This window comes from Eleutherodactylus coqui, chromosome 6 (genome assembly GCF_035609145.1).
Source record: "Eleutherodactylus coqui strain aEleCoq1 chromosome 6, aEleCoq1.hap1, whole genome shotgun sequence".
NCBI classification, from domain to species: Eukaryota; Metazoa; Chordata; class Amphibia; order Anura; family Eleutherodactylidae; genus Eleutherodactylus; species Eleutherodactylus coqui.
In genome coordinates this window covers 231,196,428-231,213,718 of record NC_089842.1, presented here as the reverse complement: position 1 = coordinate 231,213,718, position 17,291 = coordinate 231,196,428, and the positions used below count along the sequence as shown (strand labels likewise).

Here is a 17,291-nt window from a genome sequence, read left to right as displayed (position 1 = left end):
GTCAATAAGAAACCAAGAACAAAACAACCTAAACTACAACTATATAGTTTGGCCGGGTCTCCTTCACAGGATGCTCTACTAAGCCTATAATGGAGAATGCATGTCCAGTTATCATCATAATTGGTCAAGTGTAAGCATACAAAAACTTTCATGTATGAAAACTGTTTCTACCCAACTCAAGTACCATAAAATGTAGATCCAATAGTGAAACAGTCTGGTCATCCCTAATCTACAATGTTATACAATGCATATAGTCACAATACAGTAGGAAATAATCTTTTTCACCAACCTGCTGATGGTCTCTTTTCTGATGTTTTCTATATCCATTACTCCCTCCTCCTCTTCCAACTCCACTTCCTCCTCCTCCTCCTCCAACTCCACTTCCTCCTCCTCCTCCTCTTCCTCTTCCTCCCTTTTGAATAAAAAAAAAAATAAAACATATGTACATTATTCTGAAAGCCTGTAAGAGAACAAGAATAGAACAACCTAAACTACAGCTATATAGTAGACAATAACATATACAGCATTTTCCTCGTACACTTCTAGAACTGATCTCCCTCTCGTTGTGAGCGGGGTGTTTTGATTTACGACCATGGCAGAGAAGTCACATTCACCAGCTCTACCCAACCTTCTTATAACTATAAGGCTGGGTTCACACAGGGCGGATGTACCGTGGTTAATTCAGTGCGGAATTTCGCTGCGGCAAATCTGCCTTGGCCGCCAATCCCAGCCATGTTAATGGGATTTGTCAAAAATCTTGTCCAGACGGAACGGTCAATCCAAAGCCAGCGCGGATTCCCCGGCCGCAGCATGTGTATTTTTTTTTCCGTTGTGGCCGTGCCCTCCTCTATGGAAAAGCATGCGACCAAGCCACTCCAAAACCCACAGCTGAGTGCTCCGGGCTTTGAAGCTGCGCTTTCCCAGTGGAAATCTAGTGTTTTTTCACTGTGGAAAAACTGCAAGATTTCCACTGGAAATACGACTGGTGGGAACCCAGCCTAACCCTGCTTCCCTGTAGACTTACGGAATTGTCTCCACACTTGGCCATAAAGATATTTCGTTATATTTAAATTGCCTACAATAGAAAACAGAAATCTGGTTAGAATCATCAATAATTATGTGACCCTGCAGAGAATACATCTGTGTGTAACTCATCTCTCTCAGGCAAATACATAGGAACAGGGGCGTAACTATAGGGGATGCAGGGGATGCGGTTGCACCCGGGCCCAGGAGCCTTAGGGGCCCATAAGGCCTCTCTTCTTCATATAGGGAGCCCAGTACTATGAATAAAGCATTATAGTTGGGGGCCCCATTACAGGTTTTGCATTGGGGCCCAGAAGCTTCAAGTTATGCCTCTGTGCAGCATGGTTTAGGTATGGGTACGGGTACAGAAACAGATAGAGGGGGGGCCCCTGATCAACTTTTGCATCAGGGCCCCTGAGTCTTTAGATGCGCCCCTGCATAGGAATACAATGTAGCATCTCCTCCTCCTATGTTATGATAGATGACACAGAAAGATTGTATTTTATCTAAACATTGGTATCCACATCAGGCCTGCTCCTATATGACTCAGTAGGGTAATACTAGAGAAATACATGCATTATTATATATGGTAAGTACCGGTATCTTGGCTTGGCCCTCTTTACTCTCCGCATCCATCTGTTATAGGAAGAAACATGACAAATATTATATATACATGTTATAGAAGATACCAGGAATATACATTATACTACTGGCATCAGATATAACACCCAGTACAGGCAAACACTGGAGCACATAGTGTTATGTCTATTAGGTGATGTAAACCAGATGTTGGAGGTAAAAGTCCCAGTAACAGGGGCCACACAAATTCTATAAGACTCTTTACAATGATTAGTGTTGAGCGAACCAAACCAGTAGAATCCTGTATCGGGTCAAACTGCTAAGATTGTGGTTTAATACAAAGCCAAACTGAGCTTTTAGCAAAGTTCTACATGAAACATGGTTCTACTGGTTCAATTCATTCAACACTAGTCCTAAACACCAGTGTATAATACTGTCTAAGGGCCACGAAAAGCCCTGTATAACATTCTGAGTATTATACAGGGTTTTATGGCTCTCAGACAGTGTTAGTCATCCGTTTTAGGACTTTTGGTGAACTTTTGGTTTGGTCTAAACTAATTCAAACCCAACCAAAAGTTTTTCAAAAGTTCTGCAAACCAATTGAACTTTTCAAAACTTTGCTAATGGCTAAAAGTGATCTGCATACCTCTCATCAGGGAAATGCTCCTCCTCCTCCAAAACTTTCTTCATCCTAATAGAGAGTAAAGAAAACAATGAGATTTAAACATCAGTGACTCCTGGGATTTCTTAAGATACAGACAAAAGTTTATATTAGACAGATATGTGCTTCTAATTTACTAGATTCAAGCTGAAGCTAAGACCTTGACCTAAACTGATAGCTGTGAATACCCGCTGTAGTGTACTTATACCCAACCTGTACCCACACCTCTAGACCTGAACGCAAAGCCTGAGCACCAACACAGCAATCCCAACATCTACTGCCTACATAGTCAGAATAGTGAGGATGAACTCAGGGTATGAGAGGTTTCAAGGCATCATAAGGGAAATTGAACTTACCTAAAAATTTGCAAAACACTCTCCACGACTACCAAAACTAGAGGGGGACAAAGAAGAATGAGCAGAGATGAGATTATAGTATTTCCTGATAAGTATCTGTGATACATTTATAGGATGGAGAAAGGTGAGAGCGGAGAAGAGCTGGACTCACATAGAGGAGGCATATAGGAAGAGGGGCGAAATAATGGGGGACACTAGGAGATCCTGAGAGAGCAGACTTACCTCCACAACGACTACAACACTCTACAGAATGTTAGCGCTGCGGCTCCTTATATACCGCATGCAACGTCATAATGACCGCAGCCAGGCCGACCGTCTCAACATTCCGCGGCCACACCTGGAAGCATGAGCTGTTATTTAAAGGGACAGTACGAGGCCGCACAGCCAATCCAATGCAATGTAGATGAAATGGGAAATTTCTTCCATCTGACACCTGATATATAATATTCTGGGGTCATTTTTTGCATAATATATACATGTACATACATATAGCCATAGACACACACACATCTGTACACAAATACGGCATATACTGTAAATATACAGGTACACATCCAGACATATACTGTGTATATATTTAAATATATGCAGTAAGCGTGAATACATATATCTAAATATATAGACAAATCCATGCACATAAATATACCGGGTTATTACATATAATCTTTCTGATCAGAACCCTCATAACTCACGTTTTTTGACACTCCGATATATAAATTTTATATCAATGGGATCAAACTCAAAAATGTTCATTTAGCAGAACTGTCTGACAGTAAGACATCCTTGTTGCCCATAGCAACCAATTACAACGCAGCTTTCATTTTTTCAGTCTGCTGGGGTACGATGAAAGCTGCGCTGTGATTGGTTGCTATGGGCAACAAGGACGTCTTACTGTTAGACAGTTTTGCTAAAGGAGGCCCTAAAAGTTTTATTCTGCCATTGTTGTTGCTATGGGGATATGAGACAAAATGGCTACTAGCACAGACAGAAGAACCTTTTGTGTCCTTGACATCTACCAGTCTGTTATTAGTGTGCAACATCGTTTTTGAACAAAGTTTGGTGAAGATCCCCCCAGCGGGCGCACAGTTCGTAAGTAGTACTCCAATTTAAAGGAAAAAAGGTTCCACCTGTCAGTGAAAATCATCCGGTAGCATGGAAACAGTGGAGCGTGTCCGTGCAAGTTTCACACAAAAATCCTCAGAAATCCCGTCACAGTAAGCAGAGAATTGGACGTCCCTACCGATTGCAATTGTTACCGGCCCTGAAACCGGATGATAAAGAGCGGCGACATTCTTCCTGCGAGAGTCTGCAAACTGTAATGGAGAGCGATGGTTTCATGGAGTCCTTAGTGTTTTTAGTGATGAATCTGCCTTCCACCTTTCGGGAACAGTTATGTAACGTAATGTCAGAATTTGGGGAGGGGAAACCCGAATGTCTACGTGAAGCTAATAATGTGCGACTCCAAGGTGAATGTATTTTGTGTTATAACCTGTATGAAAGTGTCCGGCCTCTTCTTATTCCATGGGGAAACAATCCTGGGGATTTCGTACCTGGACACTACAGATATGGCTTCTGCCGCAGCTGGATCAGAAAATCCCAGGTTTCATCTTCCAAAATGATGCCCCCCCAAGTCAGAAGTGAGTTCAGTAGGCGACAACCAGACAGATGGATTGGCCATGATCTTCTTCCTTGGCCTCCACGCTCCACTTTATGTTTTGTGATATATTTTTTATGGGGGAGTATTAGAGTTTACAGGCCCCCCTTACCACCCACCATGTATGATCTCCATTGCATCAGTCAGTTGTGATCTTCTTTAACATGTATGGCTATAACATGTATGGCAGGAACTTGACTACAGGCTCCATGTGTGTCCAGTGGTCAGGGGTCACCCTATGGAACACTGCACCCTATAGGGAGGATTAATTGCTAATTGGTGGAGGTTCCATCGTTGAGACCCCACAATGACAGGATTGCAGCCCCAACATGTTCAAAAGTATGAGCAGTGAAGAAAATAGCACATATGCACCTCCACTCCATCCACTTTAATGAGACCACTGGAGATAGCCACGTTCAAGCACTGCCACTATTAGTGCACATACACGTCCCAAGTACCCAAGAAGGAGGCAAGCAAGTTTCACCTGATCCATCATTTGTCGTTCCCGTCTGGCTAGTCGGTAAATGATGGCATCTCTAAGGCCTCATGTCCACGGGCAAAAGAAGAATTAAAATCCGCAGCGGATTTTAACTCTTCTCCTGCCCGCGGATCCGCATCCCATAGGGATGCATTGACCACCCGCGGGTAGATAAATACCCGCGGATGGTCAATAAAAGTGATTTTTTTAAAAATGGAGCATGAAAAAATCTGGACCATGCTCCATTTTCGTGCGGGTCTGAAGCCTATGGAAGCCGTCCGGATCCGCGGGAGACAAAAATTGGAATTTACTCACCTGCTCCAGAATCTTCCCTTTGCTGCGACTTCATCCTCTCTCCATCGCGGTCGGATCTTTTTTCTTCGGGCCGGCGCATGCGCGGGGCACACAACCGACGTGCCCTGCGCATCCGCTGGGTCGAAGAAAGACGATCCGGCCGCGACGGAGAGAAGATGAAGCCGCGGCAAAGGGAAGATCTGGAGCGGGCGAGAGGTGAGTTAATTCTTATTTTTATGCCTCATGTCCGTGGGGCAGGAGGGACCCGCTACGGATTCTCCATGGAGAATCCGGAGCGGGCCTGATTTTCCCCGTGGACATGAGGCCTAAAGAGCAAGCCGCTGTCTCTTACACATCGGGCGCTGCGTTTGGTACAATGTATCAAGAAAGAGAAGTGACAGCAAGTATGGTGCAAAATATTAAAAGTTCATTTTATTTCTCCACATTACAATCAGCGAAGTTTCAACTGTATTAGTCTTTGTCAAGCTTCTTTGTTAAGGCGGTGCATTTGGTATAGTCAGACGGCAAGTGGGCTCGGTTGGCGAAAGCGTACATTGAGTCGGCTTTTCGCTTGTTACCGATGCACCCTGATTGTTTTCACCTATTAGGTTGCAGGCTCAACAGGCAAATTTTCATGGATATGTGTCTACCGATGGGATGCTCCATATCATGCTACTACTTCGAGTTATTCAGCTCATTTTTGGAATGGATGCTCAAGCACAAGATGGGCATAAGGTCAGTTATTCACTATTTGGATGATTTTTTGTTTGTGGGCCCAAAAGGACATCGAGGGATTGCAAAATTTTGTTGGCGTCTTTCTGTAAGCTGATGAGTCAGGCCGGCATACCGCTATCAGAGGAAAGAACGATGGGACCGATGTCACATTTAATATTTTGGGACATTGAAATAGACACAGTCGAGATGGTTTTCTGGCTGCTAGGAGGGAAGGTGGCTCGGTTGAGGCAGACGATGAAAGTGGTGGGTAGTTGCAAGAAAGTGACTTTATACCAAATGCAATTGCTGTTGAGTCTATTGAATTTTGCTTGTAAAGTGATTTCAATGGGCCGCACCTTTTCAAGACAACTTTCTTGGCGACGGTAGAGATAAAAGAGTTCCATCATTTTGTACGTGTGACGTGGGACATGCGGGCCTACCTTCAGGTGTGGGAGGTTTTTCTGCACGCTTTCAACGGGCAGGTGATGTGCCTGAAGGAAGAATTGGCTTGCAGAGAGCTCAGGCTTTTTTCAGACATGGCGGGAGCCATCGGTTTTGGGGTCATTTTCGGGAACAGTTGGTGCAGAGCCCCCTGACCAATGGTTTGGAACGAAAGACAGTGGACTAAAAATATAACGCTGTTGGAATTTTTCCCACTGGCAGTGGCTCTGGAAGTCTGGAGTACAGACTTGGTGGATCGGAGGATTTATTTCTGGTCAGATAATGCTGCGGTGGTGCAGGTGATCAACAAACAATCCTCGTACTCCTCCCCGATTTTGGCTTTATTTCGTCACTTGGTTTTGAGATGTCTACAAATGAACATATGCTTTCGGGCAAAACGTGTCCCGGGTTGTGAGTATGGGGCGGCTGATGCATACTCTCATTCACAGATGAAGACATTCAGGGAACTTCACCCGACAGCAGAGGCCGAGGGGGTACGTTGCCCTCTTTTATTATGGGAGCAGAGCAGAACTGCTGAGGTTGGTGCTTGCGTAACTTGCAGCTACAATGGCGGATTGCTTGCGGGATGACTGCTGAAGGGGTGAAAAATTTAGTGAAGTGGAAATCGGAGGCATACAAGTCATGCGTGCAGCCGGACTTGATGATTAGATAACTGGTATTGGCGTTTTAGGGATATGCACATTTTTCATAATTAGGATCGGTTTTGTTCCTGTTGGTATTGTGTGTTGCAGCTGGTGAGCCGTGGCACATATGGATTGTCGGGCACTCTTACATGCAATGGGTGTGTCCGTATGACCGGTTGGGAAGAACCTGGGCCTGGACGGAGTTACAGTGCATTGGCACGGTATAAGAGGTTTACAATGTCCAGGCTGCTGCACAAAGTCATGCGGATTGGCAGATGGACCCCATAGAGAGTGATACTGCTGATTCACGCAGGTGGAACGACTTTGGCGGTGTGAAGATGGGAGAGCTGCTAGTTTTAATGAAGCAGGACATGGTGCAATTTTGGGATTGTTTTGAAGACTCGGTGCTGGTTTGGTCTGACATTGTGGAACGAAAAAGCTGGAGAGGAGCACGGGATCCAGAAGCCATCGATCGGGTCAGGAACCTGATTAACTCTAAGATGTCAAGCTTCGTGCAATCCTTGGGTGGGATAGCGATTCTGCATTGGGAGCTGGAAGGCAAGAAGTGGGATGCTTTGAGAAGGGATGGGGGTTCATCCCAATGACATTGCACTGGACACCTTTGTATCTGGTTTACAGGACGGGCTGGAGGCAGGTATGCTGTATCCTTGATGGTGGAAACTTTTCATGCTAGCTACGATATAAAATAAGGAAGGTTAGCAAGCCAGCTGAGATCAGAGCTTACAAATGCCTGTTTTTCTGGATTTCAAGAACTTGGGATTTATGAAAGCATGGGAAGGGTTAAAAAGTTTTAAAAAGTTGTAATGTTATAAAAGTTATGTTAATAAAGCTGTGGCCTACCCCACGTTTAAAAGTCAGAAGTGGTTGAGTTTTGATTCAGGTAGAAAAGGGAGTGTGATGGGTTTGGAGAAGTACCTCCAGTCTCCCAGTCTGGGAAGAGGCTAATACTCACCGTTTTTAGTCAAGGGTCTTTGCGGTGCAGCAGCAGAAGATGGATCTAAAGAGCCTGAATATAGAGAAAAGAAGTGTGAGACTTCAACGAGAACAAACAAGTTTTGTGGCGACAAAAGAAATTAGTGAAAAGGGCTTATCCTGAAGAAAGTAGCAAAAGTGCGGCGTTTCATCAGAGATGACAGTAGAGGCTGGGGACATAAAGGAGCTCAATGAGGCCTATTAGGAAAGCCCTGGACACAGAATTTTGGCATCCAAGAGTGGCAATTTTGGTACTTCTGCCAAAATTGCAAATTCTTAGACATTTACATTGCGCCATGCCACTTTTTAAAAATTGGGCAGGGCTCGGATCTTGGGATATCGCTGTATGTATTTTGTCACATTTGCTATAATCTGCAGAAACTGGTATAGATTATAGCTAAAGCCTACTCCAGCTCACGGCTCGCATAGGTTCTCATCTGACGCCTGGAAGCTTGCGCCTCTTAACACATTTGTCGCTCATAGCTGAGCACAGTGTTTGATTAGATAGGTGCATGAAGCATCAATCTAAGTAAATAGACCTCGATGGTTGTGATGCATGTAGGAGGGATATGAGAGAAATACAACCACTGTCTTCCTTGCATTGCTCCGTGCATAGTTCTATGGTAATATTCATCTAATAGCTATCATTTGAACTTTATAACATGTGCTTTGTATATAGGGAAATGCAGGAGAGAAACAAAAAGTGTCCTTCCTGCTTCAATGAATCTCAATGAAACAAACAGAAATTAAGCATCATTGAATTTAGAATTTACCGAGATGTAAGACGGCTGCGGGTCTTGGGGCTCTCGCTGCTCCTGCTGTGGGAGAGAAATATCAATGGAACACTGTAAATATCCAGGTATATAATAGTTTCAGGCAATGTACCGCATGGCGTCTGTAAGATAAAGGGGTTGTCTGGTTACCGGATAACATGCCGTCTTTAGTACCCACTGTGCTTAAATAAGAGAAGGAAGTGTACTCACCCTTCCTCTGCCACTGCAATCCAGCACAGCAGCCCCGTTGTGGACCCGGCGTTTGTTGTAGCAGATTATGTCACTGGAAGTCAGAGGCCAACCGCTGTAGCCAATCAGAAGCTGCAGTGTCACCACTGCTGGTTCTCCTGGCATCTGCACTCAGATCCTGGGCACCATGATAGTAATAGTGCAGAATGGTGGCACTGCATCCCCCGATTGGCTGCAGCGGTCAATGGACTTCCAGTAACTTCATGTGTCACAACAAATTCCGGGACCAGAGCGCTGGATCGTGATGCCAAAGGATGGGTAAGTACACTTCATTTTCTTATTTTAGCACAATGGGTGCTAAAGAGGGCATGTTGGCTGGTAACCGGAAAGCCCCTTTAACTGCTTGCCTTCCTGATTGGCCAACTGCAATCACTTAGTTATGGCCAATTCAGGATGCCATTAGCAGATGTATTTTCTATAGAGCATCTACAGTACTAGATACTCTGACTTACAAAGTCTGTTCTGGTGACAAAGCATATATCAAAATGATACAGAAGCTACAGAGATGATGCCACTAAGTGACTTACATGTTTCTCTGCAGGCATTTTGGAACCCACCACTTTCTGGTTCTGAAAACAAGACATAATCAGATACAATGGATGAGAGGAGAACAGATCACATTACCAGTCTATAAGATTCTACATATGGATATTGCTCTATGTAATGTTCGTTGGCTGCTACCGTAAATGAGGTGACACTCAAATTACAAATATGGTGACCCAATGAGCTCCAAAAGTGTAAATCCAGCTCTTCACCTTTACTAGGGTCCCTAATGAGGTCATCATTACTACTGGGGCTACTAATGGGGTAACTATTACTACTGGAGCCACTATAGGGGACACTAATACTACTGGGGCCACTGTAGTGGTTACTATTGGGGCTATTATGGAGGTCATATTACTACTGGGGCCACTAACAGGGTCACAAATACTACTGGGGCCACTAACAGGGAAACTATTACTACTGGGTCCTTTAACAGAGACACTATTATTTACTGGGGCCATTAGCCTGGTCACTGTTACTACTGAGACCACTATGACTATTGGGGCCACTAAAAGGGACACATTCTATTGGGGCCACTACTAGGGACACTGTTATTTTTGGGCCTTTGATGGGGGGTGGCAAGTGCTTGTTGTGGCCATTAAGAATAACAGAGTTTAAAACATACATTGCAGTAAACTAAGCTCCAAACCACACCCCTTTGCCTTGGCCAGTATATTTTGGTGACAAAGGTGGCAACCCTAGTTAGACACCAGTGTTCTTCTAGTAACATTGAGTGAACCAAACCAGTAGAACACTGTTTCTGGTAGGACTTTGCAAAAAAGCTCAGTTTGGGTTTGTGGCAAGCCAAACTTTTAGCAAAGGTCAACCTGAAAAAGGACTTTACTGGTTCAGTTTGCTCAACCATATCCGGCAGTATAACTCCAGCTGTGCACCTTCTATAAACTTACTTGACTGATTCCCTACTTGGCCAGGCCTCCTTCATGAGATGTTCTATAGGCCTATAATGGAGAATGCAGGTAAAGTTACAATCATAATTGGTCAAGAGGAAACTTACAAATAAAATTTAATCTATAGAATCTGTTCCTACTAAAGTCAAGCACCAGAAAAGGAAAATCCTAAAGTAAAACAGTCTGGTCATCATTAATCTACAATGTTATAAAATTCAAATTTTCACCATATAATAGAAAATAATAAGCTTTCCACCAACCTGCTGATGGTTTCTCCTCCGATGTCCAAGTATTCTATGTCCATTTCTCCTTCCTCTTCCTCCTCTTCCTTTTTCTGCTCATATTTCTCCCTTTTGAATAAACATGATAAAACATAGGTAAATAATAGAGATGAGCGAGCATACTCGTCCAAGCTTGATGCTCGTTCGAGTATTAGGGTGCTCGAGATGCTCGTTACGCGAGACGAGCACCACGCGGTACTCGTCTCGATTAAACGAGCTGTATTGCCGGCTCCATTAAAAGCAATGGGCTGACGGCGATCTCAGGATGAATTTTCGGGAAGGGCTTAAAAATATAAGTCCTTACCTGAAAATCATCCTAAAATGTGTAAAAATAAAAAAATGTCAGCATAAAGATCGTTCTCCTCTGCCATAGCTGTAACAGCTGTGGCAGAGAAGAATGATGTTAGCCCATTGAAAGCAATGGGCTGCCGGCGAGTGCGGGATGAATTTTCGGGAAGGGCTTTAAAATATAAGCCCTTACCTGAAAATCATCCTAAAGTCCTTAGTCACACGTGTTTTTTCCCGCGATTTGCGGATCGCATGACGGATGCGCATCCGCAAATCGTGTGACCGGGGCTGAAAAATCACCCGAAAATACTGCTCCTAGCCGCGTTTCAATAGAAACGGGCCGGATCTGTCCAGCGCATTGAATTCAATGGAGCCGGCAATACAGCCGGCTCCATTGAAAACAATGCACTGCGGGCGATCGCGGGATGAATTTTCGGGAAGGGCTTAAATATATAAGCCCTTCCCTGCCATTCATCCAGAAATGTGTTAAAATAAAAAAAAAATATATACTCACCCGATCCCGGCAGACGGAGTTCAGCAGTGGCCGGCGGCAGTTCTATTAACTGCTCTCTGTGGTATTCAGCAGCCGGGAATTTAAAATCCCCGCCTACTGAATGAGCTGCCTCTGATTGGTCACAGCCTGACCAATCAGAGGCAGCTCTCACTCACAGCCATTCATGAATTCATGAATGGGTGTGAGTGAGTGCTGCCCCTGATTGGTCCCTGCGCTGAGCCAATCAGAGGCAGCTCATTCAGCAGGCGGGGATTTTAAATCCCCGGCTGCTGAATACTACAGAGAGCAGTTCAGGAGAACTGCCAGCCAGACGCGGCTGAACTCCGGCTGCAAATTTTTATTTTTTTTTACACATTTTAAGATGATTTTCAGGTAAGGGCTTATATTTTTAAGCCCTTCCCGAAAATTCATCCCACGCTCGCCGGCAGCCCATTGCTTTCAATGGAGCCGGCTGTATTGCCGGCTCCATTGAATTCAATGGGCTAACATAGTTCTTCTCTGCCACAGCTGTTACAGCTATGGCAGAGGAGAACGATCTTTATGCTGACATAAGTTTTTTTTTATTTTTACACATTTTAGGATGATTTTCAGGTAAGGGCTTATATTTTTAAGCCCTTCTCGAAAATTCATCCCACGCTCGCCGGCAGCGCATTGCTTTCAATGGAGCCGGCTGTATTGCCGGCTCCATTGAATTCAATGGGCAAACATCGTTCTTCTCTGCCACAGCTGTTACAGCTGTGGCAGAGGAAAGCGATCTTTATGCTGACAGTGCGGGGGGGGGGGGCACTCTTGCCGCTATTGTGGCTTAATAGTGGGACCTGTGAACTTGAGATGCAGCCCAACATGTAGCCCCTCGCCTGCCCTATCTGTTTCTGTGTCGTTCCCATCACTTTCGTGAATTTCCCAGATTTTCACAAATGAAAACCTTAGCGAGCATCGGCGATATACAGAAATGCTCGGGTCGCCCATTGACTTTAATGGGGTTCGTTACTAGAAACGAACCCTCGAGCATCGCGGGAAGTTTGACTCAAGTAACGAGCACTCGAGCATTTTGGTGCTCGCTCATCTCTAGTAAATAACTCTGAAACTCAATAAGAAACCGAGAACAAAACAACGTAAACTATATAGTGAATCCACGCTTGGCCGGGTCTCCTTCACAGGATTCTCTATAAGTCTATAACGGAGAATGCAGGTCCAGTTATCATCATAATTGGTCAAGCGTAAACATACAAAAAATTTCATCTATAAAAAATGTTTCTACCAAACTCAAGTACCATAAAATGTAGATCCAATAGTGAAACAGTCTGGTCATCCCTAATCTACAGTATTCTGCACCTTCTATAAACTTACTCGACTGATTCCCTACTTGGCCAGGCCTCCTTCATGGGATGTTGTATAGGCCTTTAATGGAGAATGCAGGTAAAGTTACAACCATAATTGGTCTAGAGGAAACTTACAAATAAAATTTAATCTATAGAATCTGTTCCTACTAAAGTCAAGCACCAGAAAAGGAAAATCCTAAAGTAAAACAGTCAGGTCATTATTAATCTACAATGTTATAAAATTCAAATCTTCACCATATAATAGGAAATAATAAGCTTTCCACCAACCTTCTGATGGTTTCTCCTCCAATATCCAAGTATTCTATGTCCATTTTTCCTCCCTCTTCCTCCTCCTCCTTTTTCTCCTCATATTTGTCCCTTTTGAATAAACATGATAAAACATAGGTAAATAACTCTGAAAGTCAATAAGAAACCAAGAACAGAACAACCTAAACTACAACTATATAGTGAATCCATGCATGGCCGGGTCTCCTTCACAGGATGCTCTATAAGTCTATAATGGAGAATGCAGGTCCAGTTATCATCATAATTGGTCAAGCGTAAAAACATACAAAAAATTTCATCTATAAAAACTGTTCCTACCAAACTGAAGTACCATAAAATGTAGATCCATTACTGAAACAGTCTGGTCATCCCTAATCTACAGTATTCTGCACCTTCTATAAACTTACTCGACTGACTCCATACTTGGCCAGGCCTTCTTCACGGGATGTTCTATGGGCCTATAATGGAGAATGCAGGTAAAGTTGCAATCATAATTGGTGAAGTGGAAACTTACAAATAAAATCTAATCTATAGAATCTGTTCCTGCTGAACTCAGGCACCATAAAATCAAAATCCAAAAGTGAAACAGTCTTGTCATCATTAATCTCCAATGTTATAAAATTCACATTTTCACCATATAATAGGAAATAATAAGCTTTCCACCAACCTTCTGATGGTTTCTTCTCCAATATCCAGGTATTCTACGTCCATTTCTCCTTCCTCCTCCTCCTCCTTTTTCTCCTCATATTTCTCTCTTTTGAATAAACAGGATAAAACACATAAGGTACAAACCAAGAACAAAACAACCTAAACTACAACTATATAGTTTGGCCGGGTCTCCTTCACAGGATGCTCTACTAAGCCTATAATGGAGAATGCAGGTCCAGTTATCATCATAATTGGTCAAGTGTAAGCATACAAAAACTTTCATGTATGAAAACTGTTTCTACCCAACTCAAGTACCATAAAATGTAGATCCAATAGTGAAACAGTCTGGTCATCCCTAATCTACAATGTTATACAATGCATATAGTCACAATACAGTAGGAAATAATCTTTTTCACCAACCTGCTGATGGTCTCTTTTCTGATGTTTTCTATATCCATTACTCCCTCCTCCTCTTCCAACTCCACTTCCTCCTCCTCCTCCTCCTCCTCCAACTCCACTTCCTCCTCCTCCTCCTCTTCATCTTCCTCCCTTTTGAATAAAAAAAAAATAAAACATATGTACATTATTCTGAAAGCCTGTAAGAGAACAAGAATAGAACAACCTAAACTACAGCTACATAGTAGACAATAACATATACAGCATTTTCCTCATACACTTCTATAACTGATCTCCCTCTCGTTGTGAGCGGGGTGTTTTGATTTACGACCATGGCAGAGAAGTCACATTCACCAGCTCTACCCAACCTTCTTATAACTATAAGGCTGGGTTCACACAGGGCGGATGTACCGTGGTTAATTCAGTGCGGAATTTCGCTGCGGCAAATCTGCCTTGGCCGCCAATCCCAGCCATGTTAATGGGATTTGTCAAAAATCTTGTCCACACGGAACGGTCAATCCAAAGCCACCGCGGATTCCCCGGCCGCAGCATGTGTATTTTTTTTTCCGTTGTGGCCGTGCCCTCCTCTATGGAAAAGCATGCGACCAAGCCACTCCAAAACCCGCAGCTGAGTGCTCCGGGCTTTGAAGCTGCGCTTTCCCAGTGGAAATCTAGCGTTTTTCACTGTGGAAAAACTGCAAGATTTTCACTGGAAATACGACTGGTGGGAACCCAGCCTAACCCTGCTTCCCTGTAGACTTACGGAATCATCTCCACACTTGGCCATAAAGATATTTCGTTATATTTAAATCGCCTACAATAGAAAACAGAAATCTGGTTAGAATCATCAATAATTATGTGACCCTGCAGAGAATACATCTGTGTGTAACTCATCTCTCTCAGGCAAATGCATAGGAACAGGGGCGTAACTATAGGGGATGCAGGGGATGCAACTTTTGCATCAGGGCCCAGGAGCCTTTAGATGCGCCCCTGCATAGGAATACAATGTAGCATCTCCTCCTCCTATGTTATGATAGATGACACAGAAAGATTGTATTTTATCTAAACATTGGTATCCACATCAGGCCTGCTCCTATATGACTGTAGGGTAATACTAGAGAAATACATGCATTATTATATATGGTAAGTACCGGTATCTTGGCTTGGCCCTCTTTACTCTCCGCATCCATCTGTTATAGGAAGAAACATGACAAATATTATATATACATGTTATAGAAGATACCAGGAATATACATTATACTACTGGCATCAGATATAACAGCCAGTACAGGCAAACACTGGAGCACATAGTGTTATGTCTATTAGGTGATGTAAACCAGATGTTGGAGGTAAAAGTCCCAGTAACAGGGGCCACACAAATTCTATAAGACTCTTTACAATGATTAGTGTTGAGCGAACCAAACCAGTAGAATCCTGTATCGGGTCAAACTGCTAAGATTGTGGTTTAATACAAAGCCAAAGTGAGCTTTTAGCAAAGTTCTACATGAAACATGGTTCTACTGGTTCAATTCATTCAACACTAGTCCTGAACATCAGTGTATAATACTGTCTAAGGGCCACGAAAAGCCCTGTATAACATTCTGAGAGTATTATACAGGGTTTTATGGCTCTCAGACAGTGTTAGTCATCCGTTTTAGGACTTTTGGTGAACTTTTGGTTTGGTCTAAACTAATTCAAACCCAACCAAAAGTTTTTCAAAAGTTCTGCAAACCAATTGAACTTTTCAAAACTTTGCTAATGGCTAAAAGTGATCTGCATACCTCTCATCAGGGAAATGCTCCTCCTCCTCCAAAACTTTCTTCATCCTAATAGAGAGTAAAGAAAACAATGAGATTTAAACATCAGTGACTCCTGGGATTTCTTAAGATACAGACAAAAGTTTATATTAGACAGATATGTGCTTCTAATTTACTAGATTCAAGCTGAAGCTAAGACCTTGACCTAAACTGATAGCTGTGAATACCCGCTGTAGTGTACTTATACCCAACCTGTACCCACACCTCTAGACCTGAACGCAAAGCCTGAGCACTAACCCATCATTCCCAACATCTACTGCCTACATAGCCAAAATAGTGAGGATGAACTCAGGGTATGAGAGGTTTCAAGGCATCATAAGGGAAATTGAACTTACCTAAAAATTTGCAAAACACTCTCCACGACTACCAAAACTAGAGGGGGACAAAGAAGAATGAGCAGAGATGAGATTATAGTATTTCCTGATAAGTATCTGTGATACATTTATAGGATGGAGAAAGGTGAGAGCGGAGAAGAGCTGGACTCACATAGAGGAGGCATATAGGAAGAGGGGCGAAATAATGGGGGACACTAGGAGATCCTGAGAGAGCAGACTTACCTCCACAACGACTACAACACTCTACAGAATGTTAGCGCTGCGGTTCCTTATATACCGCGTGCAACGTCATAATGACCGCAGCCGGGCCGACCGTCTCAACATTCCGCGGCCACACCTGGAAGCATGAGCTGTTATTTAAAGGGACAGTACGAGGCCGCACAGCCAATCCAATGCAATGTAGATGAAATGGGAAATTTCTTCCATCTGACACCTGATATATAATATTCTGGGGTCATTTTTTGCATAATATATACATGTACATACATATAGCCATAGACACACACACATCTGTACACAAATACGGCATATACTGTAAATATACAGGTACACATACAGACATATACTGTGTATATATTTAAATATATGCAATAAGCGTGAATACATATATCTAAATATATAGACAAATCCATGCACATAAATATACCGGGTTATTACATATAATCTTTCTGATCAGAACCCTCATAACTCACGTTTTTTGACACTCCGATATATAAATTTTATATCAATGGCATTAAACTCAAAAATGTTCATTTAGCAGAACTGTCTGACAGTAAGACATCCTTGTTGCCCATAGCAACCAATTACAACGCAGCTTTCATTTCTCAGTCTGCTGGGGTACGATGAAAGCTGCGCTGTGATTGGTTGCTATGGGCAACAAGGACGTCTTACTGTTAGACAGTTTTGCTAAAGGAGGCCCTAAAAGTTTTATTCTGCCATTGTTGTTGCTATGGGGATATGAGACAAAATGGCTACTAGCACAGACAGAAGAACCTTTTGCGTCCTTGACATCTACCAGTCTGTTATTAGTGTGCAACATCGTTTTTGAACAAAGTCTGGTGAAGATCCCCCCAGCGGGCGCACAGTTCGTAAGTA

At 43.2% G+C, this 17,291-nt stretch overlaps 1 protein-coding gene and 1 long non-coding RNA gene across 2 annotated transcripts; both read right to left on the bottom strand.

Annotated features, from left to right (window-relative positions):
• Positions 1-237: 237 nt before the first annotated feature.
• On the bottom strand, positions 238-16,214 carry LOC136571865 (uncharacterized). Its single transcript, XM_066572482.1, has 5 exons — positions 16,197-16,214; positions 15,826-15,870; positions 15,196-15,234; positions 14,808-14,858; positions 238-412 (listed from the first exon to the last, which is right to left on the bottom strand). The coding sequence occupies exons 2-5, from the start codon at positions 15,867-15,869 to the stop codon at positions 238-240; spliced, it is 309 nt and encodes a 102-aa protein (XP_066428579.1). The 5' UTR covers position 15,870; positions 16,197-16,214.
• Positions 1,620-2,643, bottom strand: LOC136633387 (uncharacterized). The gene is made up of 3 exons (XR_010793267.1): positions 2,620-2,643; positions 2,249-2,293; positions 1,620-1,659 (listed from the first exon to the last, which is right to left on the bottom strand). It is a non-coding gene; the product is annotated as an uncharacterized lncRNA (long non-coding RNA).
• Positions 16,215-17,291: the final 1,077 nt, after the last annotated feature.